Genomic DNA, 25,535 nt, shown 5'->3' on the forward strand with positions numbered 1-25,535 from the left:
AGAGTTCCAGAGAGTAGGGGCAGCCCTGGTGAAGTCCTGCAATCGTGCGTGTGACTGAGTTATGCGTGGTGCGACTAGGCGCAGGTCATTGGAGGATCGGAGGGGGCAGGCTGGTATGTGCCTGTGGACCAGATCAGAGATGTAGGTCGGGCAGGTCTTGTGCAATGATTTGTAGGCCAAGCACAGGATTTTGAAATTGATCCTAAAGCTGATGGGGAGCCAGTGTAGTGCTTAACAGAGCGGAGTTGTAGAGGCGCTGCGGTGAGAAGAATGTATCAGTCTGGCTGCCGCATTCATAGATTGTGGCGCGTCCCCGCGCACGGCCGGATCGATTCCCGCTCGTACCCACGGGCGGCTTCCTTATCTGAGTTTCGTTTTTTCTTTTGTCCTGCCCGCCGGATCGTTTCCGTGCTCGATACCGGCGGGTCATCGGACACGTCGGATATTATCAATCGAGCCATCAGCGGCTCGATTGATAAAAAAAACTAACCGTGTATGCCCAGCATAACAAGCATAAAGGTGGCCACTAATGATCCAATTTCATCTTCTAATTGACCTTACAATCAATCAGATTGGATCAGATTGGATACTGTTGACAACAAATAATTGGATCATCAATCCGTTCTATCTGAAATTATTGGATTTGTTTATTTCTATTCCATTTATGGGCCTGATCCACGATTTCCGATCGCAATTATTAGATCGGAAGGTCGATCATTAGTTAAAACTGGCTAGTTACAGATGCAATATGGACAGTGTAACATAACCTAAACTCTGCTATAAAAATACAAAATAGTACTAGTCCGCTTTAAACTGCCGCTGTGATATTTATTCCCTGAACTTGTCAGCAACAGGTCAGTCTCCAGTGCAAAGGACTGTAAATATTATATCTTGGGAACCATATGTTTTAGTACCAGCTACTTCCTTCCTTGTCTGTCTCACGGTGACAGCAGGAAATCATGTACACTAAATAATAAATACTTTTTCCCTATGATAGGCAAGGTCAGCAGGCCAATGTTTTCTGAGATCACATGGAAAGAAAATATTATGGTCAGGGTGTAGGGAGGGGAAGAGTAGCAAATGTGAACATTACTGCATTATGTAAGGATACAGCAACATCTCATACATGTAATTAAGGTGCCAGGATATTTAGGCACAGGGTAAAGTCTGACAACGGCTCAACCTGCTCCTGCAAAAGTCCTGGCAGTGTTACTCTGGTAATACACACTATTCAGCTTCAGGACAACTGAAGTGAGAGGGATATGGAGGCTGCCATATTTATTTACTTTTTAAGCAATATCAGTTGCTTGGCTGTCCTGTTGATCTATTTGGCTGCAGTAGTGTCTGAATAACACCAGAAACAAGCATGTAGCTAATCTTATCAGATCTGACAATGTCAGAAACCTTTGATCTGCTGCATGCTTGTTCAGGGCCTATGGCTAAAAGTATTAGAGGCAGAGGAGCAGCAGGACAGCCAGGCAACTGGTATTGCCTGGCCATATCCCTCACTTCCGTTGTCCTTTAACCGTAATTTGGGATCTGTTTTGACTGCACCCAAATCACTAACAGAGCGACGCTCACATTACGGCCTATGGTGGCGCCGGCTGTGCCCTAATTTCCTTTTTGTCTAATTAGCAGCAACATCACATGCTTGCAATTTTAATCAGAAGAGTATATTAGTGATCACTAAGGCCCCAATTCCACAGAGTGGGAATTTGCATTGAGAAAATGTGTAATCGCACTGAAAGCAATGGAATGGCTTCCATCGAAGGTGGTTTTTGCAGTCTGTCCTGATCCGGAAAAAGAATAAATGGATTTTCGCCCCACGCATCCGTTTCCCCATGTCAGGATTGTCAATGACACTAGACGCATGTGAAAATTTGCATACAAATATGACAAAGCATGCAAAGGGTAATATGGCTGTAATCCTGTAATATCGCTGCGGCAACACCCACTAGCTGGATCAGACCAGTATCGACCCATGTAGCCAGCACAGCAGGAAACCATGTGACAGGAAGTGATGTACCATGTTGTACTATTTAATCAAATTTCAGAATAAAGTGACTGATCGGCTGCCCTGCAAGCTTTGTACTGCTTGATGCAATTCTAAAGGTGGCCATTAACTATACAATCCCATGGAGAATCGATTATTTTCAATCACCATGGTAATCAATCACAAACGATCAGTGGTGCCAATTGCAGGCTGAAAACCCTATAACCAATCCGATCATATTGGTGGGATTGATCTGAAAACCGAATCAATCTAATTGGATTGGAAAGGGCGGTTTCAGATGTTGAAGGACAACTGAAATGAGAATAATATGGAGGCTGTCATATGTATTTCCATTTAAACAATACCAGTTGCCTGGCAGCCCTGCTGGTCTATTTGGCTGCAGTAGAGTCTGAATAACATCAGAAACAAGCATGCGCCTAATCTTGACAGATCTGACAATGTCAGAAAAACCTTATCTGCTGCATGCTTGTTCAACGTCTATGGCTAAATGTATCAGAGGCAGAGGATCAGCAGGACAGCCAGGCAACTGGTATTGCTTAGAAGGAAATAAACATGGCAGCCTCCATAGCCCTCTTGCTTCAGTTGTCCTTTAAAGGGCATAACTGATCGTCTTCGAACGATTGTCCGCAGGGATTGTATCGTTAATAGTCACATTATGCTGGCCATTGATCCTCACTACCCCCTGGTAGCCAACTGCCACACTTCACCAACCAGTTTCCTACACTATAACCAAGCGGCTGGCCTGCCCATCAGCACTGGAGAACTGGTTTCACTTCCTGGCTAGGACTCTACCTACACGCATCGGAATCTTATAGGCTGTCCCTTCCATGGCTGGGATGGTGTCATATTAATGCTTTATACACACTATGCAATTTCCTATCCAACTGACTGCTAATCTGACAGTAAGCTGCATTGTGTGTCCAAACAGCTCCCGAGTGATAACGGGACAGATCTTCCGAAGATCACATTGGGAGCCGATCGAACATGCCAGAAATAATCAGTTCGATCCTGTCAGACGGGACGTTCTATAGTGAGTACCCAGCATTAGGGCCAGCCTCAACCATGAAATAGGATCAGGTAAAATATAGATACTGTCTCTGACTGATCAATATCTGATACTGAAAGTTTGGGAGATACCAACTGTGTATTAAAGTGTTCTCCCCCAAGCTCTTTTAGCCAGGTGCTCCTCCCTGTTACTTTTGGTTAGCACCCGGCTGTCACCGGCTCACTCACGCCTATGCTTTAGGCAAATCTGCGCACAGAAGCACCGGCCCTGCATTTTCTCAACTCGCCCCACCCGGCTACTTTTTGGTGCCACTCGGCTGGAAAAAAATTCCGGGGAGAACAGTATTATATTCTAAAAGAATTGAAAATTGTTTTACCTCTTAACTTTATTATATATATCCTTATACCAGAGAGACAGATTATGGCTGGCGTGGTGAACGCCTTCTAGGACTTCCGGTTTTTAAAAGCCTCCCAAATGACCTTTGCCTGTAACCAGGTTTCAGTTTTTGGCCCTTATGCTGGGCATAGACTGTTCTTTTGTGTCCTTATCAATTGAGCCGCTGATGGCTTGATTGATAATATCCGACAGGTCAGATGACCAGCCGGATAGATTTCCCGCTCGATCCCCGCAGGCGGACAATAGCAGGGAATCAAGTGGCAGATAAAGAATGCCCGCGGGGACGAGCAGGAATCGATCCGCGCGGACGAGCGGGGATGCGCCGGCATCGAGCCACTGGCTGGATACCGGCGCATTCCCGAACAGTCTATGCCCAGCATTACGTGAGTAGGTTTGACACCCCTTGCTTGTAGTAATAAGTAATAAGTATAAGAAGCAGAGCACAAGGCCGATTAAGGCCACCATGGGGCCAAATAAGCCCCCCTCCGCTCCTGCAGCATATTAACCCCCCCCCCCCCCGACCCCTAAGTTGACTGCCGCCCTCCCACCTCAGCTTTACTGTATTCCCCGGGGGACCCTGCACCGTTTTTGTCTGCATAGTGACTCACCTGCCAGGCGAGCTCATCCTCGCAGGACCTCCTCCTCTCAGTGACCCACGGCATGTTATTTCGTAATGACCTGTGACGGGTCATGGAGAAGAGGCACTAGATGAATAGGGGGAGAATGAATGGAGCAGCACTCTCCGGCAGTTGAGCTGCTAAGTTGACAAAACTTTGCAGGAGGGGCAGCAGCACTTGGGGGCCCTGGGGCAATTACTCCCTTTACCTCTATGGTCGGGTTGGCCCTGGCAGCGTATCAACACAGAAATCAAGCATTTATGATTAGTGAATGAATATAGCCGCCCCAGATTCCTCACACTTTAAGTTCCCTTTAAAAAGCACAAATGCAACTTCCTATCATGAATAACTTTTCTCCGATCTGTATTGAAAAAAAAAAAAAAAAACATTGACTACTCAAGCCTGTCACTGACTTGCACATGACCACAACTCTGGCCCTCCTTTCCGATGACTCATGCTGTCTACTCGCCACCTAGACAGCATGAGTCATTAGGAAGGAGGGGTAAGGAGTGATCACATGGGAGTCAGCAAGTTCAGCTGAGACTTGACCACTTAGAAGTGTGCTTAAGCTGCAGCACAATTTTTTCTGGCTGGATAAGGTACATAGATTTACAACAGGGTCACTTAAGGAAAATACAACTAATGCCGGTTTCAACACATGCGTAAGCTGCTCTGAAACACAAAGCACAAGACTCTGTAGCCAGCCTGCAGCTCCCTCGGCAGCCGTGAGTTAAAAAATAATGGGTCGGCCTTGAGGACAAGCCTTGTTCTATAGCTCCCAGTAGCAATTAGCCAGCATCAGGCAGGGCTGGAAGATGTCAAAGTGTTTGAGCAAGCTGGAAAGTTTATTCCAAACATGGTTCTGGTTACCTTCTTCTGCAGCGACTGCTCGATCTCCTGCAGCTGGGTGCGTGAGCTGCGCTCTATGACTGACACTTTGGTGTACTCCTGCTTTTTGTTAAGCCTGTTCTTCCAGTCTTCCTCCCCGCACTTCTTCAACAGCGCCAGCCTAAGAAGGAATAATATGCCACATTGTTTGTGAAACATTCCTGACAAGTCATGCGGTCCACAAGGGACCCACTAGAACATTGTGCTGCACAGTCAGGACGCCGACATCTCAAAGTCAAACAAGTGATGCTATTTGTTGCTGATATTTCTGTAGTAGGAATAAGCATACGTGACTTAAAGAGGAACTGCAGTGAAAATAATTTAATAAAAAAGTGCTTTATGTTTACAATAATTATGTATAAATGATTTAGTCAGTGTTTGCCCATTTTAAAATATTTTAAATCCCTGATTCATATTCTGACATGTATTACATGGTGACATTTTTACTGCTGGCAAGTGATGTAGCTGCTGCTTGCTATTTTGGCAGTTGGAAACCGCTGTAAACAGCTATTTCCCACAATGTAACAGGGTTCACAGACAGGAAACTGCCAGGAGTACCACGGTCCTCAGAGCTTCTCGTGGGAGATGTTTCACCACAATATCAGTCATACAGCGCCCCCTGATGGTCTGTTTGTGAAAAGGAATAGATTTCTCATGTAAAAGGGGGTATCAGCTACTGATTGGGATAAAGTTCAATTCTTGGTCGGAGTTTCTCTTTAAGCTTCAGTAGGCATGCCAAGTCCCATCAGCTAACAGCGAGGGGAGTAGGTGACAGAGGAGAACACTAGGAGTTATTGGGAAGCCTACAATGATGCCAAAGTCTTTGCGGACTTGGTTTTACTGCATAGATACTGATCCAGCTAGCAGTAAACCAAGCACTTGTAGTTCAGAAGAAAAAGTCCCAAGATCGAATATTGTTGGTTAGTTTGTACCTCTGCGTTTTTCAAGTCCTACTCCATAGAGCCAAATTAATCCATGCTATGCACTGATGAGGATCAAACAATCCGAAACAGTCTGTATGCATGTTGGATTATTTTGGCTCTGTACAAATTACAAGCTGACATCATTGCATTCCAGCGGTTCTGGAGGTGTGTTTAGCTTCTAAGGGCAACAATGGTTAATTTGCATATATTCAGCAGTGATGCATCATGGGAGACATCTCAAGCTCACTCCAAACTGAATTATCACAAATACTTTCTGTTTTAAGAAAGCAAACTTGTTTTCCATAGCATTTTAGTAAGAGGGCTTTTTGGTCCATTGTAGCCCCCTTACACACTCCAATGAGTTCTGGTTCACCATGAGCTTGTTGGTTAATCTCTACCTCAACATCAAATAGAGAAACAGTGGGGCAGGAACACTCTAGCCACGTTTGTGTGCGTTTAGCCACGAACAACAAAACGCACACTATTCTACAGGCTATTGAAGTCGATAGCCTTGCACGGGAAACACGTATGTTGCGCCCGTTTGCATTCGTGGTGTTTTTTTTTTTTTTTGCGGTTTCAAAATGCACAATTTTCTGCTTTTTCCCCGCACGCTCGCATACAGTACATTCCGTCGTAAACGCATTAATATACTCGTTAATAGTGAAAGCAAAAACTATGTAAACCTGGGAATAGCAGGGGAAAACGGCCCTCCAAGTGTGTCCCCTGCCTAAAGCTACCCATACACTACTTAACCACGGCGCCAATCTTCCAGCAATCAACAGAATGACAAAGATCTTGAGTAAAAACCCGCTTATCCCGATCATCAGAACTGTGGAGTCGGTACAAAAATCATCCGCCGCCTCAGTTTATGAAACCACCGACTCCAGGTAACCAAAATTGCTCCAACTCCACAGCCCTGCATGAGAGGTCACCCGCGAGTTGATCAGGGGACAACCACGGCGCCATGGTTAACCACAATTTCTGTCTAATTAGACGTTTTTGTCCAATCTGCACGTGAAAATGTATAAAATGTAAAATGTACATTTATCAATTGTACATTTGTCCCAGAGTAGAATGCACCACAAGTTTATTTTTTTCTATGTAGCTGTCTCTTACAGTAGCTAATAGAAATCTGGCCGATCTGACAGAATTTGGACTAGGCCATCTCCTCATGGGGGATTTTCAGTATTTTCTTTATTGTTTAAAAAAAAGCACACCCTGGAAAGAACCTTTATAAAGGTGCTGGAAAGTCAGTCTCCTCCTGTGTACACCTTTCTGGCAGATGAAGTGTGCTACTGCCATCCAGGAAGTGCTTTTGAAAATAAAGGAATTCACCGTAAGGAGATTGCTTAGTCCAAAATCTGTCACATTACTACTGCAAGTGATAGGAACATAGGAAAAAAAATATAGTGCATTTGACTCAGACTATAAAGTACAATTAATATGTGCGTTTTTTAAAGTTTACAAATATTCACGATAGTGGTTCTTTAACCACTTTATCCACCACTGCAGTATATCTACGTCCTCTGTCACTTCATCTAAGCCACAAGTCAGTAGATATACGTCTTGTAGCAGAAGCAGTGCTGTACAGGATTGGGCTTGCTCCTGTGCACATTTCTGGCATTATCTGATGCAGCACTAATTGGTAAACGGGAATATAAGTTTCCTGAGCTAATGAGATTGATTTTTACCATTAAAAATACATTTATTTTCTCAGTTCATGGTGAAAAATACACTCTGTAGCATTATTTCAGAATCAAATATCTTCATTATAAATTGTGACAGGAACATCATTTAAGTTTTATGATAAGCAGTAAGAATAGCCAAACAAAATTTGTGTTTTTATCTACAGTAGCACTTTTTATTTTTAAACGGGAATTGGTATAACTGAGAAATGTGTTTTTTCAATTTTAGTTTTCAATTTTTTTCCTTGTTTTCGCCAAAATGAGTTTTCAATTTTTTCCCTCATTTTCCCATTAAAATTCATAGGAAACAAAATTGTTCGAGGGAAAAAATGGCATACAATGAAAGCCTAGTTTGTCTTGAAAAAAACAATATAGGTTTTATTTCTGTGTCATAAGTAGGGATAAAGTTATTTCTGATGAAATAAGGACATAGCTAAACTGTCAAAACTGCTGTGGTCCATAAGTGGGAAAAAATGTTCTGGATGCGAAGTGGTTAAATACACCAAGTGTTTGGAACAGCTGGAAAAAGAAGCATAATTTATTCAGGCTGATAAAGAATGATATCACGATTGGCTGTTACTGGCACCACTGTGGCGTGCAACATGTAACGATGTAAGCCTAGTGGCACTGGCTATTTGGGATCCTTTGTCTGGCAGATTGCAGCAAAGTCTTATATCAGATGTGTGTGATGCTGCAGTCATCCATGGGACAAGTGAAGGCATCTAAATTAGAAACATATGATTCACACTGGAGTATGACTCAACAATACCCAGCCCTGTGCTCTGCTTGCCTGACTCAACATACAGTAAAAGTGCTCAGCCAGCAGAACAAAGCCAAGTGCTTGTTGGCATTGCATTTCCTTACATGACTCCTTTTCTCAAATGCAACACTCTGCGAGTCACGATGAACAAAGTTTACCAACATCGTCTGGAGGAGCGGCATGCAATAAAGATAAAATCTCAACGCCTGCTTATGTAATTTCTCTCTTTTAAAAGGACCACCACAGCCAAAAAATAAGCAGTTAAAATCTGACAGAACCGACAGGTTTTGGATTAGTCCATTCCCTCATGGGGGATTCGCTGTGTTTTCTTAGTTTTCAAAAGCATTTCATGAATGCAGTTGCTAAGTGCCAAAACAACAAGTAGCTGGTATCTTACTATTTTGACAGTTAAGGTGCCCATACACTCGTCAGATTAGCAGCAGATAGATAAGAAATGCATCTGATGATCTATCTGATGTGTTTTTAGAAAAATTTTTACCAGGATAGAATTCCAATACATTTCAGTTTGAAATCTATTGAAATTCGATCTGATGGCATTTTTTTGCCATCAGATTTCCATTAAGGCCAATGCAAAATGATAAGCAATCTCATCAGATCGACCTAGATTTTCCACCCTGCCAGTTCGATGGAAATCCATTGAAATCGGCCGTCAATCGGTCGATTGGCCAACCGATTTGCAACCGATCAATCGATCTTGATCGATTGGTCGGCCAGAAAATCGGCTGAGTGTATGGGCCCCTTTAGACTTGGCAGTTGCCATTCAGGAAATACTTTTGAAAACAAAAGAAAACCCTGAGAATCCCCCATGAGGAGATAAGACTAGACCAAAACCAGTTGGTTCTGTCAGATTTTAACTGCTTACTCTTTCTGCTGTATTGGTCCTTTAAATAAAATTAAAAGCAAAAAATCAACTTGGAAAAAATTAAGCAACTATAGGTCAAATAAGAAACTATAAAGCGTTATAAAAACAGCCATGAACGTCAAGCGGATCACAATGTCAGAACCTGAGGGGAAATCATTCTAAGAGGCACTTCTGTCGGGTTCAAGGGGTGCTGCTGTGTTCTTAAAATGAGCTTATAGTAACCGCTTGTAAATTACAGTTAAACTATAAGTGAACTTAGAAAATGTTTGCAGTTGGGATGGATGATTTGACACAATAAGGTTGAAGAATAAGCCACATCTGAAGGCTGGTAGGATTAACATTGTTGTTAAAGGTGGGGTTGGGTTCAGCAGCGGAAGTGCCTTTGAGCAAAGTGTTCATTTACTGAGTGAGAGATGGGAGAAAAGTGAATTAAAAAAAAAAAAGGGTGGGTAGTTACTTACCTGCACAGTTGTAATTCATAATACAGGTGATTGCTCCACCCCCTCCCTTCCTATGAAGAGCTACTATACTATAGCAGGTTTATTTTTTCCCCAAAACTCTGCAGAAGCTCTAGCCACCCCCACCTGCATTGTCCAGCTCGGCAGATGTAGCCTAATTGGTGGATGCAGAGCTGGGGGTGGCTATGGCAATGCAGGTCGGGGTGGCCAAAAGAGCTCCGGAAAAATGTCCACAACTGCATTGCTGAGGGGGGGGGGGGGGGGGGGGGAAGTCACCTGTGTCATGCATTACAGGTGAACCCTGAGACTTCCTTGATCCTGCAGCATTAAGGGCCTGTCTCCACTCGTTAGTGGGGGAAATGGGGGGGTGGAGTCATCTGTTCCATGCATCACAGGTGAACCCTGAGACTTCCCCCGATCCTGCAGCATTAAGGGCCTGTCTGCACTCGTTAGTTTTTCTTCATGAGTTGTCTGACGGTTCGCATTGCTGTCAATTGTTTTTCTGCAGGTGAAAAACACATTCGTGTGTGTGTGAAGTAGCCCAATGATTGTCATTGTTTGCAGTTTTCCTGTGTAGAAGATGCACAGAAAAACTGACGGATGGAGACGGGCCCTAAAACACGTCTAACATACACACAACCACACAACAAACCACACGCCTACACAGCTAAACAACCAACTCCATTAACATACTGCGCACACAAGTGGACTGACTACAAATTCAAAACAAATACAAGTCTTTCAAACAACTTGTACACACGCACCAACTGCATGATATCAGACCAATCTAGATCAGACAGTTGGATTGGGCCAACCATCTGTTATCAGTTGCTCATCAAGTCGTTTGCACGCGGACACTAAAGTCAGACTAAAGTCACATGATAATTAAAACCTCCCTGGCATTCTATTAAAATTGCCAGGGAGGCTGCGGGAGGGTTTTTTTTTTATAAAAAAAAAAACTATTTCATGCAGCCAACTGAAAGTTGGCTGCATGAAAGGCCACTAGATGGCGCTCGAGGCGTTCTTTCGATCGCCTCCGGCGCCCAGAACAAACAAGGAAGGCCGCAATGAGCAGCCTTCCTTGTTTTGCTTATATCGTCGCCATAGCGACGAGCGGAGTGACGTCATGGACGTCAGCCGACGTCCTGACGTCAGCCACCTCCGATCCAGCCCTTAGCGCTGGCCGGAACTATTTGTTCCGGCTGCGCAGGGCTCGGGCGGCTGGGGGGACCCTCTTTCGCCGCTGCTCGCGGCGGATCGCCGCAGAGCGGCGGCGATCAGGCAGCACACGCGGCTGGCAAAGTGCCGGCTGCGTGTGCTGCTTTTTATTTCATAAAAATCGCCCCAGCAGGGCCTGAGCGGCGACCTCCGGCGATAATGGACGGATATATTCGTCCATACCGTCAAGGAGGTTAAGCTGCAGGTTGGTCCGTGTGTACTAAGCTTGAGGCTGGTTTCACAGTGGGACGTTACAGGCGCACGTTAGTGCAGCCTGTAACGCAGCCCACCGCACAGCAATGAAAAATCAATGGGCTGTTCACAGTGCCCACGTTGCGTTACACAGTAACGCTGTGCCATAAGTCAACGTACTGCATGCAGTACTTTGTAAGCGGCAGAGCCGCGTTAGAATGCTTGCACATGCTCAGTAACATTGGGGAGGAGCGGAGCGCGGCCAGGCACATGGCTAATTAATATTCACTGCACTCAGTGACGTGCAGTGTTTACTTCTTGGAACGGCCGCTCTGTGCGGCGATTGGCCGGCGGGACCACGTGATGCCGCATGCGTCCAAGAGTGCGCATCACGGACGCCAGAGTGAGCTGCACAACGCGGCTCACTGACGTCCAAAGCAGGGAGCACCAGGCGTTGTTAGGGGCACGTTATGCGACCATAACGTCCCCTAAAACGCAACGTCCTGGTGTGAAACCAGCCTAAAGGGAACCAGAGACGTTGGGGGAAAGTTTTTATACATACCCGGGGCTTCCTCCAGCCCCATACGCAGGGATCGCTCCCACGCCGCCGTCCTCCTCTGCCTGGATCCGCCGGTACCGGGTCCCGTCATTACCGCCAGTCGGCCGGCCGACGCTGCCAATTCTCCGCATCACAGGGGCTCCCTGCATATACTTCTGCGTGCGGCTGCCTACTGCGCAGCCGCATGCATAAGGGTATGGAGGGAGCCCCTGTGATGCGGACAGCTGGCCGCGTCCGCCGGGAGTGACGGGACCCGGTGCCAGCGATAGAGGAAGTGGATGATTACGGCGTGGGAGCGATCCGGGCTTATGGGGCTGGAGGAAGCCCCAGGTATGTATAAAACCGTTTCATATTTTTTAGTAAGCTTCCTCTCTGGTTCCCCGTAAGACAAAGCATGACATGACAGGCTCTGCCTTTTATACTAGAAACACTCTAAAAGATGGTCATACATCAGGCGATGTCAGGGCAAATCGACCACGGGACAGATTCCTCTGATCGAATCCTGCACCCGTGGGCAGGTGCAATGTTAAGACTCTGCACATGACCGGACACTTTATCAAACGTCAGTATATGTAAGTATATCCGATGGACATTTTGAATCGAAATATTGATTGGGTGGACATTTTGCGGCACTGATTTTCCTCCAATTCGATAAAATGATTGGCCCACAAAATTGCCTGATGTATGGCCACCTTAATTTTGCTCCTTAGAGATATTTTCATTGCCTTTTGAAGCCACCAGCAAGCAAGAAAATATTCAATTTTGACAGTACTTTTTCACCTCCTTTTTGGTTCTTCGATTGCAGACTTACCAATAACCTATTTTAATCAGGAGATGCAAAATTATTCCTGAAGAGAAAACTTAAAGGATACCCAAACTGACATGTGACATGATGAGATAGACAGGTTTATGTACAGTGCCTAGCACACAAATAACTATGCTGTGTTCCTTTTTTTCTTTCACTTTCTGAAAGAGTTAAATATCAGGTATGTAAGTGGCTGACTCAGTCCGGACTCAGACAGGAAGTGACTACAGCGTGATCCTCACTGATAAGAAATTCCAACTATAAACCACTTTCCTCGCAGAAAATAGCTTCTGAGAGCAGGAAAAAGATAAAAGGGGAATTTCTTATCAGTGAGGGTCACACTGTAGTCACTTCCTGTCTGAGTCAGGACTGAGTCAGCCACTTACATACCTGATATTTAACTCTTTCAGACAGAGAAAGAAAAAAAGGAACACAGCATAGTTATTTGTGTACTAGGCACTGTACATACACTTGTCTATCTCATCATGTCACATGTCAGTTTGGGTATCCTTTAAGTCTTCTCTTCAGGAATAATTTTGCATCTCCTGATTAAAATAGGTTATTGGTAAGTTTCAGAGAAACTTTCAGAGAAAGAAAAAAAGGAACACAGCATGGTTGTGTGCTAGGCACTGTACATACACATCTATCTCATTATGTCACACGTCAGTTCGGGTATCCTTTAAGAGAAAAAGTGAATTGAATAAGGACCAAAATCTGTTGGACTTATGCCAATCAAATTCACTTCCTGCTGATTCAAAAATAGTTCAGTTTCAAGCTAAATACAATCTGCATGCAAACTGTAATCATTTCCATCTCATTGTCCATCACTTTAAGGACAACTGTAGTGAGAAGAATATGGAGGCTGACATTTCCTTTTAAACAATACCAGTTACCTGGCAGCCGTGCTGATCTATGTAGCTGCAGAAGTGTCCGAATAGCACCAGAAACAAGCATGCAGCTAATCTGTCAGTAACAACTGATCTGCTGCATGCTTGTTCAGTGTCTATGGCGAAAAGTATTAGAGGATCAGCAGGGCTGCCAGGCAACTGGTACTGCTTAAAAGGAAATAAATATGGTCGCTTTCATATCGCTCTCGCTTCAGTTGTCCTTTAAACTTCACCATCAATGCATCATTGTCCATCTCCAAAATGAGAAAGCGCATCTTGAGAGGAGTATTGTACAGAGTTAGCAGTCAGCTAAGGCAGGAGGACCGAATTAGGATAATCAAATTTATCAGCCAACTTCAGAAGAATCAGAGTAACCTTTCAGCATACAGTATCGTCTTCAGAGTCAGAGTACTTACTGCATAGCACAGCAGATCCACTGTTCCCGTACACGTCACAAACCCCCAGTTATTACAGTATGTCGTGTCTGGTGCATCGGACTTGTCATATAAAGCATAGCTATACATCATGTCAGATTTATCGTGCACCACACAATACTTCAATGGAGAGAGCCGATGCACTGTAAACAGGCATGTATGAAGGAATCCTATACATAACATAGGATTTACATGCTGCCCCCAATCACCAGGGAGGCCAGAACATTAACAAAAATCAGCTTATCCTACCAAAAATAGTGTCTGTGATGTGGACACTGCCTTGAAGACCAAATCATGGTACAAAATTTCCACTATGATTGGCCAAGGACTGATCTTATCACCTCTACGTAGTGATAATGTAGCTGGGAGAGATGCTCACATTGACAGCGCAGGCAGCAGAGTGGCTGTAGCTGGGGAAGTTGCTCACACTGACAGCGCAGGCAGCAGGGCGGCTGTAGCTGGGGAAGATGCTCACACCGACAGCGCAGGCAGCAGGGCGGCTGTAGCTGGGAGAGATTCTCGCACTGACCGCGCAGGCAGCAGGGCGGCTGTAGCTGGGGAAGATGCTCACACTGACAGCGCAGGCAGCAGGGCGGCTGTAGCTGGGGAAGATTCTCACACTGACAGTGCAGGCAGCAGAGTGGCTGTAGCTGGGGAAGTTGCTCACACTGACAGCGCAGGCAGCAGGGCGGCTGTAGCTGGGGAAGATGCTCACACCGACAGCGCAGGCAGCAGGGCGGCTGTAGCTGGGAGAGATTCTCACACTGACAGTGCAGGCAGCAGGGCGGCTGTAGCTGGGAGAGATGCTCACATTGATAGCGCAGGCAGCAGGGCGGCTGTAGCTGGGAGAGATGCTCACACCGACAGAGCAGGCAGCAGGGCGGCTGTAGCTGGGGAAGATGCTCACACCGACAGAGCAGGCAGCAGGGCGGCTGTAGCTGGGAGAGATGCTCACACCGACAGAGCAGGCAGCAGGGCGGCTGTAGCTGGGGAAGATGCTCACACTGACAGCGCAGGCAGCAGGGCGGCTGTAGCTGGGGAAGATGCTCACACTGACAGCGCAGGCAGCAGAGTGGCTGTAGCTGGGGAAGTTGCTCACACTGACAGCGCAGGCAGCAGGGCGGCTGTAGCTGGGGAAGATGCTCACACCGACAGCGCAGGCAGCAGGGCGGCTGTAGCTGGGAGAGATTCTCGCACTGACCGCGCAGGCAGCAGGGCGGCTGTAGCTGGGGAAGATGCTCACACTGACAGCGCAGGCAGCAGGGCGGCTGTAGCTGGGGAAGATTCTCACACTGACAGTGCAGGCAGCAGAGCGGCTGTAGCTGGGAGAGATGCTCACATTGACAGCGCAGGCAGCAGGGCGGCTGTAGCTGGGGAAGATTCTCACACCGACAGCGCAGGCAGCAGGGCGGCTGTAGCTGGGAGAGATTCTCACACTGACAGTGCAGGCAGCAGGGCGGCTGTAGCTGGGAGAGATGCTCACATTGATAGCGCAGGCAGCAGGGCGGCTGTAGCTGGGAGAGATGCTCACACCGACAGAGCAGGCAGCAGGGCGGCTGTAGCTGGGGAAGATGCTCACACCGACAGAGCAGGCAGCAGGGCGGCTGTAGCTGGGGAAGAAGCTCACACCGACAGCGCAGGCAGCAGGGCGGCTGTAGCTGGGGAAGATGCTCACACTGACAGCGCAGGCAGCAGGGCGGCTGTAGCTGGGTAAGAAGCTCACACCGACAGCGCAGGCAGCAGGGCGGCTGTAGCTGGGAGAGATTCTCACACTGACCGCGCAGGCAGCAGGGCGGCTGTAGCTGGGGAAGATGCACACACCGACAGCGCAGGCAGCAGAGCGGCTGTAGCTGGGAGAGATGCTCACATTGACAGCGCAGGCAGCAGAGTGGCTGTAGCTGGGGAAGATGCTCACACTGACAGCGCAGGCAGCAGAGCGGCTGTAGCTGGGGAAGATGCTCACACTGACAGTGCAGGCAGCAGGGCGGCTGTAGCTGGGGAAGATTCTCACACTGACAGCGCAGGCAGCAGGGCGGCTGTAGCTGGGAGAGATTCTCACACTGACAGTGCAGGCAGCAGAGCGGCTGTAGCTGGGAGAGATGCTCACATTGATAGCGCAGGCAGCAGGGCGGCTGTAGCTGGGAGAGATGCTCACACGGACAGAGCAGGCAGCAGGGCGGCTGTAGGTGGGGAAGATGCTCACACTGACAGCGCAGGCAGCAGGGCGGCTGTAGCTGGGAGAGATTCTCACACTGACCGCGCAGGCAGCAGGGCGGCTGTAGCTGGGGAAGATGCACACACCGACAGCGCAGGCAGCAGAGCGGCTGTAGCTGGGAGAGATGCTCACATTGACAGCGCAGGCAGCAGAGTGGCTGTAGCTGGGGAAGATGCTCACACTGACAGCTCAGGCAGCAGAGCGGCTGTAGCTGGGGAAGATGCTCACACTGACAGCTCAGGCAGCAGAGCGGCTGTAGCTGGGGAAGATTCTCACACTGACAGCGCAGGCAGCAGGGAGGCTGCAGCTGGGGAAGATGCTCACACTAACCGCGCAGGCAGCAGAGCGGCTGTAGCTGGGGAAGATGCTCACACTGACAGCGCGCCTGTTCCCAATAACCTCTCTACATTCCTGAGGCCACCTATAATATATTGCTGTTGCAGGAAGTAAATTGGATTGAACCAAGTTGCCTACGAGCAGGAATAATTCACATCTTACTGACCATCTCTAGTACACTGACTGCTTGGAGTTGTTTGAAGGCCAGAAATAAATATCCCTTGGGCCATTTTTACACTAGCAAGGTAAACCTGCACTGTGATACCCTATACCCAAGGGGCCGCAAAAGCAATGAAAGTCTATGGAGAGTTTCACACTTATTACGCTCCCTTGTGGTGCGGGGGAAGCTATCCAACGCAAGGGTAACAGCGTGTTGCCACAAGCACTGCGATTAGTGCACAGTGCTTGGGGTAATGTAAGTCTATGGGCGACACGCATAGTGTAATCTGTGGAGCACGCTGCAGTGCACATGCGGGGACCGACCGGAATTCCAGTGACGTACTTCCTGCCATGCAGGGAGTACGTCAATAAGTGGGGCGGGGCTATGCATATGACCCAGTCGGCACTCTGCTGCAGGATCATAGGTTTGTCATTTTTTATGTTGCGTTGGGATGTGGCAGGCGCATCACCTCCCCATTGCAACACAAAAAATAGGTGTAAAACTGGCCTTAAAGTGTACCTGAAGTGCCAGGCATAAAGAGGCAGACATCTATCTCCTTTTAAAGCACACCTAAAGTGTGAGAGGTGGAGGCTGACAGATTTCCTTTTGTAAAATGCAAAGTGCCTGGCTGTCCTGCTGACCACTGCCTCTAATTCTTTTAGGGCCCGTTTCCACTAGCGCAGTTACTGCGCCGAATCCGCAGAGTTTCCCCGCAGGCAAATCGCGCGGGGAAACGGTCCTAAGAAACAAAGAAGCTGCCAGCCATATCGCTCGCGCTAGCATTTCGGCCAACATTGCCATCTGTTTCCATGTGGGAGGCTGCAAATCCCACAGCCGTGCATGGCATGGCTGATAGGATTAGTCTGCTTAACCGCAGACCCGGAAGTGCCGCCCCACATCTCGCAGCCGCACGCGGCACATGTGGAAACGGGCCTTTAGCCATACAAACTGCACAAGTGGAAACAAGGCCAGCATGCAGACCAGGTGTTACTGACTGAAGTCTGATAAGATTAGCTGCATGCTTGTTTCAGGTGTGTGATTCAGACGCTACTGCAAACAAAGATTAGCAGGGCTGATCGGCAACTGGTATAGAATAAAAGGAAATAAATATGGCAGCCTCCATATCCCATTCACTTCAGGTGTCCTTTAACCACTTTATTCACAAGTCAGTAGATATGCATCCTCTGACGTCATCTAAGCCACAAGTCAGTAGATATAAGTCTTGAAGCAGTGCTGTGCAGGATTGGGCTTACCCCTGTGTACATTTCTGGCACTATCTGATGCAGCACTAATTGGTGAACGGGAATATATGTTTCCTGAGCTAATAAGATTGATTTTAACTATTAAAAATACATTTATTTTCTCAGTTCATAGTGAAAAATACACTCTGCAACATTATTTCAGAATCAAATATCTTCACCATAAATTGTGACCATAACGTAATCTAAGTTTTGTGATAAGCAGTAAGAATAGCCAAACAAAATGTGTGTTTTTTATCTACAGTAGCACTTTTTATTTTTAAACTGGAATTGGTAAAAACTGAGAAATAAATGTTTTTTCTTTGTTTTCCCATTAAAATTCATAGAAAACAAAATTGTTCGAGGGAAAAAATGGCATACAATGAAAGCCTGGTTTGTCTTGAAAAAAACAATATATATTTCATTTCTGTGCAGTAAGTATGGATAAAGTTATTTCTGATTAAATAAGGACATAGCTAAACAGTAAAAACTGCTCTGGTCCACAAGTGGGAAAAAAGGTCTGGATGCAAAGTGGTTAAAACACAAGTTGTCAGGCTGTCATGCTGATCTTTTGGATTAAGTAGTATATAGTGCTGGCCATACATAGCCTGGCAGAAGCCTCATCCAACAAGCAGCCAGTAAGGCCCAGTGCACACCAAAACCGCTAGCAGATCCGCAAAACGCTAGGCGTTTTTGTGAGCAGATTTCAGAGCGATTCTAGGCATGTTTAGAGCGTTTTTTTAAACATGCCTAGTGTTTTTGGAGCGTTTTTGTGTAGCAGATTACACATATTGTTACAGTAAAAGCTTTTACTGAACAGCTTCTGTAACAAAAACACCTGGAAAACCGTTCTGATCTGGCATTTTCCAGAGCGGTTTGCGTTTTTGCTATACTTTACATTGAGGCAGAAACGCATCTGCAAACCGCAAAAGTGCTGCAGGACCCACGTTTGCTAAAAACCGCAAACCGCCCGTGTGCACCATCCCATTGAAAGACATTAGCCAAGCGTTTTCCAAGGCGGATGCTGTTTGCGGATCGCTTCAGAATCCGCTCGGTGTGCACTGGGCCTTATTCCTCAATTTCAAGGAGCAGCTGTTTTACCTTTGCCACACACAAGCTTGATCAGATTTCAATCAGCGTCAGAGATTTCAGGTATTAAAGAAGAAGAAGGATCTGCATGACAGCCAGGCAACAAGCCTTTTTCTGCGCCCTCCCCCGGTGTGTGGGACCCCACCAGTTGCTATATGAGCTATAACAGTCCGGCAGTGGGATACAGCCATGGTGGAGCTCGGGTGAACGCAACTTCTCTACAGCTTTTACAGGACCAGCAGGGACATTATTAATGCTTATAGCAAAACTGTACTGAATAGGAAGCAGACGGTAAGGTGATGTAATCTGTATGGAGCCTGGACTTCAGCAGGGTGCACAGAACAATGCGAGCAAAGACAATGCAACCAGTATCAGCTTTCTGCTTCAATCAGGACTCCTGGCTCTCACAGAACACAACAAAACATACAGATAGCTTTAATAGAGTATATAAACTTTTATGATGGACGAAGGATATTATAGAGTAGGCATTGCTTGCATGAGTGACTGTATGGATATTACGCTATAAAGGCTCATTCCCACCTGAAGATTTTTCAGAAATTTGTGTGCGACGTACGATTTTTTTTGTGACATCGTTTAATGAAAATTCATTAAACGATGTTTAAGGAAATCCAATTACTCGAAAACTGAAGTTTTGCATGATCGCCATGATGGCTCCCACTGCGGACAATTGTTCAAACTTCTGCAAAAGGCCCTCGACTTTACCGGAAATCTTATTTAAGCGATCGTTCATGTCCTGTCGCTCCTTTGCGCATTCCACGACCCCACCGCAATTGTGAAAGGCGGATCGGGAAATGATCGATCGTCAGCACAGATCCCCTGATCCATCTTTCAGTGGGTAATTAGCTTTAGGCTTTACACAAAACAAGCCAATGTTTACTCAAACGATCTAATCAAAATGATTGGACGGTCCATTGATAAAATCGGCCTGTAGGAAGATTCACGTTTAATCGCTAAGCAATTCGATGTACTGGTAAAATCAGTCCTGCACACACAGGGACATGCTTGGAACAAAAGAACACACCTGTGTGCCTAGGCTGTTTTGCTGCTTCCAACCAAACATCGATCAGGACACCGATCAGATTTATCGACTATATGTACGGCTGCCTACGGATCGGCTCGTGTGAATAAGCCCCAGGCTCCTTCTGAGGCCAGAACAGAACCAAACGGGTAAAAAGCCCCCAGTTTATTGTGACGACGGAAAAATATCACACTATTATATTTAAAGACTGAAATAATTGCTTCATGTATGTGTGGTCTTCGTTAGCCAGCCTCACCCGAATTCTCTTGTGTGCTGAGGCAGGGAAGCAGCCATCAGCCAGACAAGATGTTCAATGAGCTTTTTGATTTTGAGGGCAAAAAAATAAAATGAATAAATGATACAGGGTATATTTAAAAAACGGACATCGCAGACGACTCGCCCTAATTCACAACACATTACGTGACCAATGATTGATTCACCTGACTGGTAAATCAATTCAGTGGCACACCTGCCCTTTCCAGTGAGGTTTTCTCCAGACATCTGGGTTGTAGAATATATTTTGCCTCCATAAAAGCAGTGAATTGGCAGGCGGAGCGATTCCCCCCGGAGGTCTGCGCTATCCCTCTGCCCAAATCCACACTTACTAAAAATTCATCCAATGCCTTCATTTGTATTCAACACCTGAAGCGCTTGCCAGCCAGCCAGCCAGCCTGCCTGCCTCCCCATTAGCCGTGAGGAATGTGGAGAAACCCTAAACAGGCATATGTGCCTAGAACTGGCCGATCTGCAGAAAGACCCCTATAGAATACACCCCCCTCCCTTTCAAAAAATAAAATAAAAAAACAGATGAAATTGCTGAACTACAAATACATCTCCTACAGCCGTCATCTGCCTGCTACAAGCCAGGAGCACAACTGTTACATGGTGCTAGCAGTTAAAGGGTTAACAACAACATGAGGTAATAGTCTTGAGTACCTGTCTCGGATGGACATGCCTTTGCCGGAGGGGTCAAGGTCCGATTCTAAGTCGGGGTCTTCGGTTGGGGACGAGGTCTCAGCCTCTCTTCTGTCCTCCTGGTCGTCAGCCTGTGGTCTGCTGGATGCTGCTGGTGGAGTGTGAGAAATGGTCTGCGCTGTGCTGCTGCTGCCTAGAGCTTCAGAGGCCGGCTCCACAATCTCTGCTTATTGTGAAGAGAAGCTCAGCATTAGAAAGCTGTCACATGGCCCGCAGCCTTGTATACCCCCCTCCTCTCTCCCTCCACCCCCCCCTCCTCCCCAACCTCACCTCCGCCTGTAGCGTAATCTGCCCGCTGAGCTCATCCCTCTGCTTACACATGTGTTTCCTACAACTAACGTGTTTTCACTCACAGCTGACCTGCTACAAACATGTCAACACGGCCGTGTGTGTGTGTTTTGGTGAGTGTGTGTGTGTGTGTGTGGGGGGGGGGGGGGGGGGGGTGCGCGCGCGTGTGTGTGTGTGTGTGTGGGGGTGCGCGCGTGTGTGTGTGTGTGTGTGTGTGTGAGAGTGTGTGTGAGAGAGAGAGTGTGTGTGTGAGAGTGTGTGTGAGAGTGTGTGTGAGAGTGTGTGTGAGAGTGTGTGTGAGAGTGTGTGTGAGAGTGTGTGTGAGAGTGTGTGTGAGTGAGAGTGTGTGTGAGTGAGAGTGTGTGAGTGAGTGTGTGTGAGAGTGTGTGAGTGAGAGTGTGTGTGAGAGTGTGAGTGAGAGTGTGTGTGAGAGTGTGTGTGAGAGTGTGTGTGTGAGAGTGTGTGTGTGAGAGTGTGTGTGTGAGAGTGTGTGTGTGAGAGTGTGTGTGTGAGAGTGTGTGTGTGTGAGAGTGTGTGTGTGTGAGAGTGTGTGTGTGTGAGAGTGTGTGTGTGTGTGTGTGTGTGTGTGTGTGTGTGTGTGTGTGTGTGTGTGTGTGTGTGTGTGTGTGTGTGTGTGTGTGTGTGTGTGTGTGTGTGTGTGTGTGTGTGTGTGTGTGTGTGTGTGTGTGTGTGTGTGTGTGTGTGTGTGTGTGTGTGTGTGTGTCTCGCTTTCTCCACCCTTCTCTCGCTTTATGGAGAGAAAGAGAAGGTGTCTCACTACACATAACATATAGTGGTGGCCATATCATCATTTTTTATTTTTATAGCACTAACATCTTCTGTAGTGATGTACATAGTATAAAGAAAATAGCGGGGTGCATAGATACACGAGAAGTTCAGAGCTCTGTACAGGAAGGACATAAAGAATACAAATACAAATTCATACAATGATGTTGTGTGGTTTGAGAGATCACCAATACGGATGCATGGAACTGCTACAAAGGCTGAGCTAAAATGCTCTAAACAGCATAAACACAATGAGAAGTGCTGGTATGGATGTAGTGACATACTAATATCATATAAAGGGGCATCCATGTCGGACCACAATAATCTACAAACAGAGCTGGATACCAAACTATGATACAAAATAATATCAACTGTATTGGGGAAAAGATGCTTAAGAACAATTAAAAACCTATAAGCACAGTAAGAGGGGAGCAAGTGAGAGCCCAGGTGGGCTACGCCGGGTCCAGCCACACGCACCCAAACCGGTCCCTTACTATTGAGTTGTAGGAGTGCTTATTTAGGCAGAGTCAACTTAAGTGTACATTTGGCTGTAAGGGCCCGTTTCCACTTGTGCGGTGCGGATTCGTTGCGGAAAACGCAAAAACGAATTCGCATGCGGATGCAAATTCGTATGTGAATTTTACCGCAAATTCGCGTATGTTTTTGCGTATGTGAATAGGTATGCAAATTATCCATGTCAGTGCCTGTGTGCTTTTACATTGATTATATGCAAAAACGTACGCGAATTCGCATGGAAAATTCGCATAGCAAAAACGCATGCAAATTTCCTATGAATTACATTGTATGCGAATCGCACACTAGCCTTGCGGTGTGCGAATTCTGATGGCTCTGCTGTGCATGTTTCCTGCACAGAAAAACGCTCTGTTTGCCTGACAAGTGGAAACAGGCTAATTAACTTGTATTGGTTAAGCGAATCTGCATGCAGAAAACTCAAGCATGATTGGCGATTGTGGAAACGGGCCCTAAGACTTATTGATATTGCACATTATATATCTGTACAGCAGGGGTCTCAAACTCAATTTACCTGGGGGGCCGCAGGAGGCAAAGTCAGGATGTGGCTGGGCCGCATAAGGAATTTCACAATCGCGGTGCATCGCCGCCTCTGCCTACCCCTCTCACTGTTTCTTCACAGAGAGGGGCGGGGAGAGGTGGCGATCCGTGCGGCGATTGACGTCAGGAGGGGCAGAGCTGAAGATGAAAGCTCTGCCCTTTCCAGGAAATGCCGTCGGATTGCCCCCCAGGCGCTTTGGGGGTTCTGCAGCCCTCGTTTAGCGGCGGGGATGCGGCAGATTACTTGGGAGCACTGAAGCGAACTATAAGGAAGCTTTTGCCAGTGAGGGCCACAAAATATTTTATCGAGGGCCGCAAATGGACCCCTGCTGTACAGCATGTAACACCCCCTGCTTATAGGTTTTTAACAATAAAGTTGATATTTTGCATCATAGTTTGCTATCAGGCTTTGTTTGTAGATTATTGTGGTGCAACATGGATCCTTTCTCATATGATTGCAATACTGGTGCATGTTCATATGATAAATTACAGCAGAATAAGACACACTAGGAGGAAGTCCCTGCCCCTGTGAGCTTACAATCCAGAGGGGAGTGGGTTGGAGACATAGGCCATATGCAGAGACCTTTCATATAGTGACGAGAACTGAATAACTCCTAAATACCGTGACATTCTATGCATTTTTTTTCAAGGAATGCTATCGATACCCAAGTGTTCTAAAATGACAATGTACAAATAATGTCTAAGTAGCTGTGTAAACATTTTCCTACTTTTCATGTTAAATATCAGAGGCAAAAACTGTAATTTATTGGAGGGTAGGATTTAGCTATATTGGGACAAATCAATTGCAGAAGGGGTGTCTGCTTCAATGCACAGCCAGAGTTGCACATCAGACTACAGAAAGCAAATATCAAACATATCAAACTCTGAAAGCAAAAACAGTATGAAAAGCTGTGACAATTAGCTACATTTCCTCTGCTCTCTTCAGACACTTCAGTCAGAAACACAGGACACAGGAGCTGCAGCTGTTGGGAGCTCTCTCTTCTCTGTCACACACACAGCTACACAGAGTTAACTGATCAAGTGTGAGGGGAATTTCTCCTCTCCTCATGGCTCAGTCAGTGGTCAGTTTTGGCTTCAGTAAACTTTGAAAGTATTTTGCTAACAGTAAACAATGAAGTTGCTACTAAAATGTATGCACCAGTACTTAGCAGCACTTCCCAAACAATTCCTGTGTCAATTGAAAAAAATATGTCAATCGATCGTATTCCTTTAATTAACCACTTTGAATCCCTGGTCATTTTCACAGTTCAGCTCAGTTCTGATTACTCTGGCAATAACTTTATCAATAACTATCACAACTAAATGATCTATATATTTTTTTCAGGACAAATTAGGCTTTTTGCAGCTTATAGTTTTCAGAAATTACCTTATTTTCTATGCATTTTAAAATGAAAATAGGGAAAAAAAAGGTGAAAAAATACACAATTTATCCACTTTTACATAATAGCTTTAATGTAAACAGTCCTATTGTACATTAAACCCACACATTTTATTTGTCTATCCTATTTAAACAGTTCTTTTGTTTTGATAATGTATTAGTAACACATTACATACACTACCTAATTGTATTTGTCTGCTCCTAAAATGTTCATTTTTGACTTGTTAATTCATTAGGCTTGCCATTGAATTCCCTAGGGCAGTGATGGCTAACCTTGGCACTCCAGCTGTGGTGGAACTACAAGTCCCATGAGGCATTGCAATACTGACAGCTCTAAGCATAACTCGGGGAGGCAGAGGCATGATGGGATTTGTAGTTGTGTCACAGCTGGAGTGTCAAGGTTAGCCATCCTGGCCCTAGGGCAGGCTTTCTCAACCAGGGTTCCTTGAGGACTCTGCAGGGGTTCCTTGGCATTTTCCCCCATCGTGGGGGAAGTATAATAGAGCACACTATAATAGGTGGTAGTGTAACAAGAAGCACTAAATTGGGGGCTCAGGAGACAGTATAATGAGTGGCTGTGTAATAGGGAGTAGTGAAATAAACAGCCACACATACTTTTAAAGACCACGCCTCCTGCAAAATAAATGCAGGGGTTCCTCAAGATCAAAAACTTGTTTGCAGGGGTTCCTCGAGATCCAAAAGTTATTTGCAGGGTTCCTCCAGGGTAAAAAGGTTGAGAAAGGCTGCCCTAGGGGAAGGAGAGTGCTTTGCTTTCATTCTGTTACAACTGTATAGCATTTTTATCAGCTCAGAGATAACTAAACAGTGTTATCTAGGATTTTGTAGGGAAGAGAGTGCAGAGACTTATTTTAATGTCATGAAGCTTCAACTGGTTTAAAACCCCATCTACAGGATACGATTCTTTGTGAAATTCGATTAAGATTCTATTTACAATCCGATTCAATTCGCCATTGTTTTCCACTGGCAAATCGAATTGAATCCCAATCGGACATATTGGATTTATTCCGATCGTAAATAGAATCGTAATCGGATCGCACAAAGAATCGTATCGTGTAGATTGGGCTTTAAAGTGAAAGTTAACAGATGAGATTGACAATTACAATTACATCTATAGTCTTAATGCTAAAAAAAGGAGTATCCTGGATTCATATATTGCCTTACTTTGTATTTAAAGGTTAAAAGTTCCAAGTGCC

At 46.0% G+C, this 25,535-nt stretch overlaps 1 protein-coding gene across 13 annotated transcripts in view; it reads right to left on the minus strand.

Annotated features, from left to right (window-relative positions):
• The window catches only part of SVIL (supervillin), a 211,250-nt gene that overhangs the window by 82,884 nt on the left and 102,831 nt on the right, over positions 1-25,535 (minus strand). For 10 of the 13 annotated variants that reach the window (XM_068235704.1, XM_068235695.1, XM_068235699.1 and 7 more), the window contains 2 exons: positions 20,739-20,943; positions 4,904-5,042 (listed from right to left, as the gene is read on the minus strand). In XM_068235704.1, the coding sequence (XP_068091805.1) occupies positions 4,904-5,042; positions 20,739-20,943 (344 nt within the window). The remainder of the gene's footprint in view (positions 1-4,903; positions 5,043-20,738; positions 20,944-25,535) is intronic. The other 3 variants (XM_068235696.1, XM_068235698.1, XM_068235708.1) reach the window with 1 other exon arrangement.

This window comes from Hyperolius riggenbachi, chromosome 5 (assembly GCF_040937935.1).
Source record: "Hyperolius riggenbachi isolate aHypRig1 chromosome 5, aHypRig1.pri, whole genome shotgun sequence".
Taxonomy (NCBI): Eukaryota; Metazoa; Chordata; class Amphibia; order Anura; family Hyperoliidae; genus Hyperolius; species Hyperolius riggenbachi.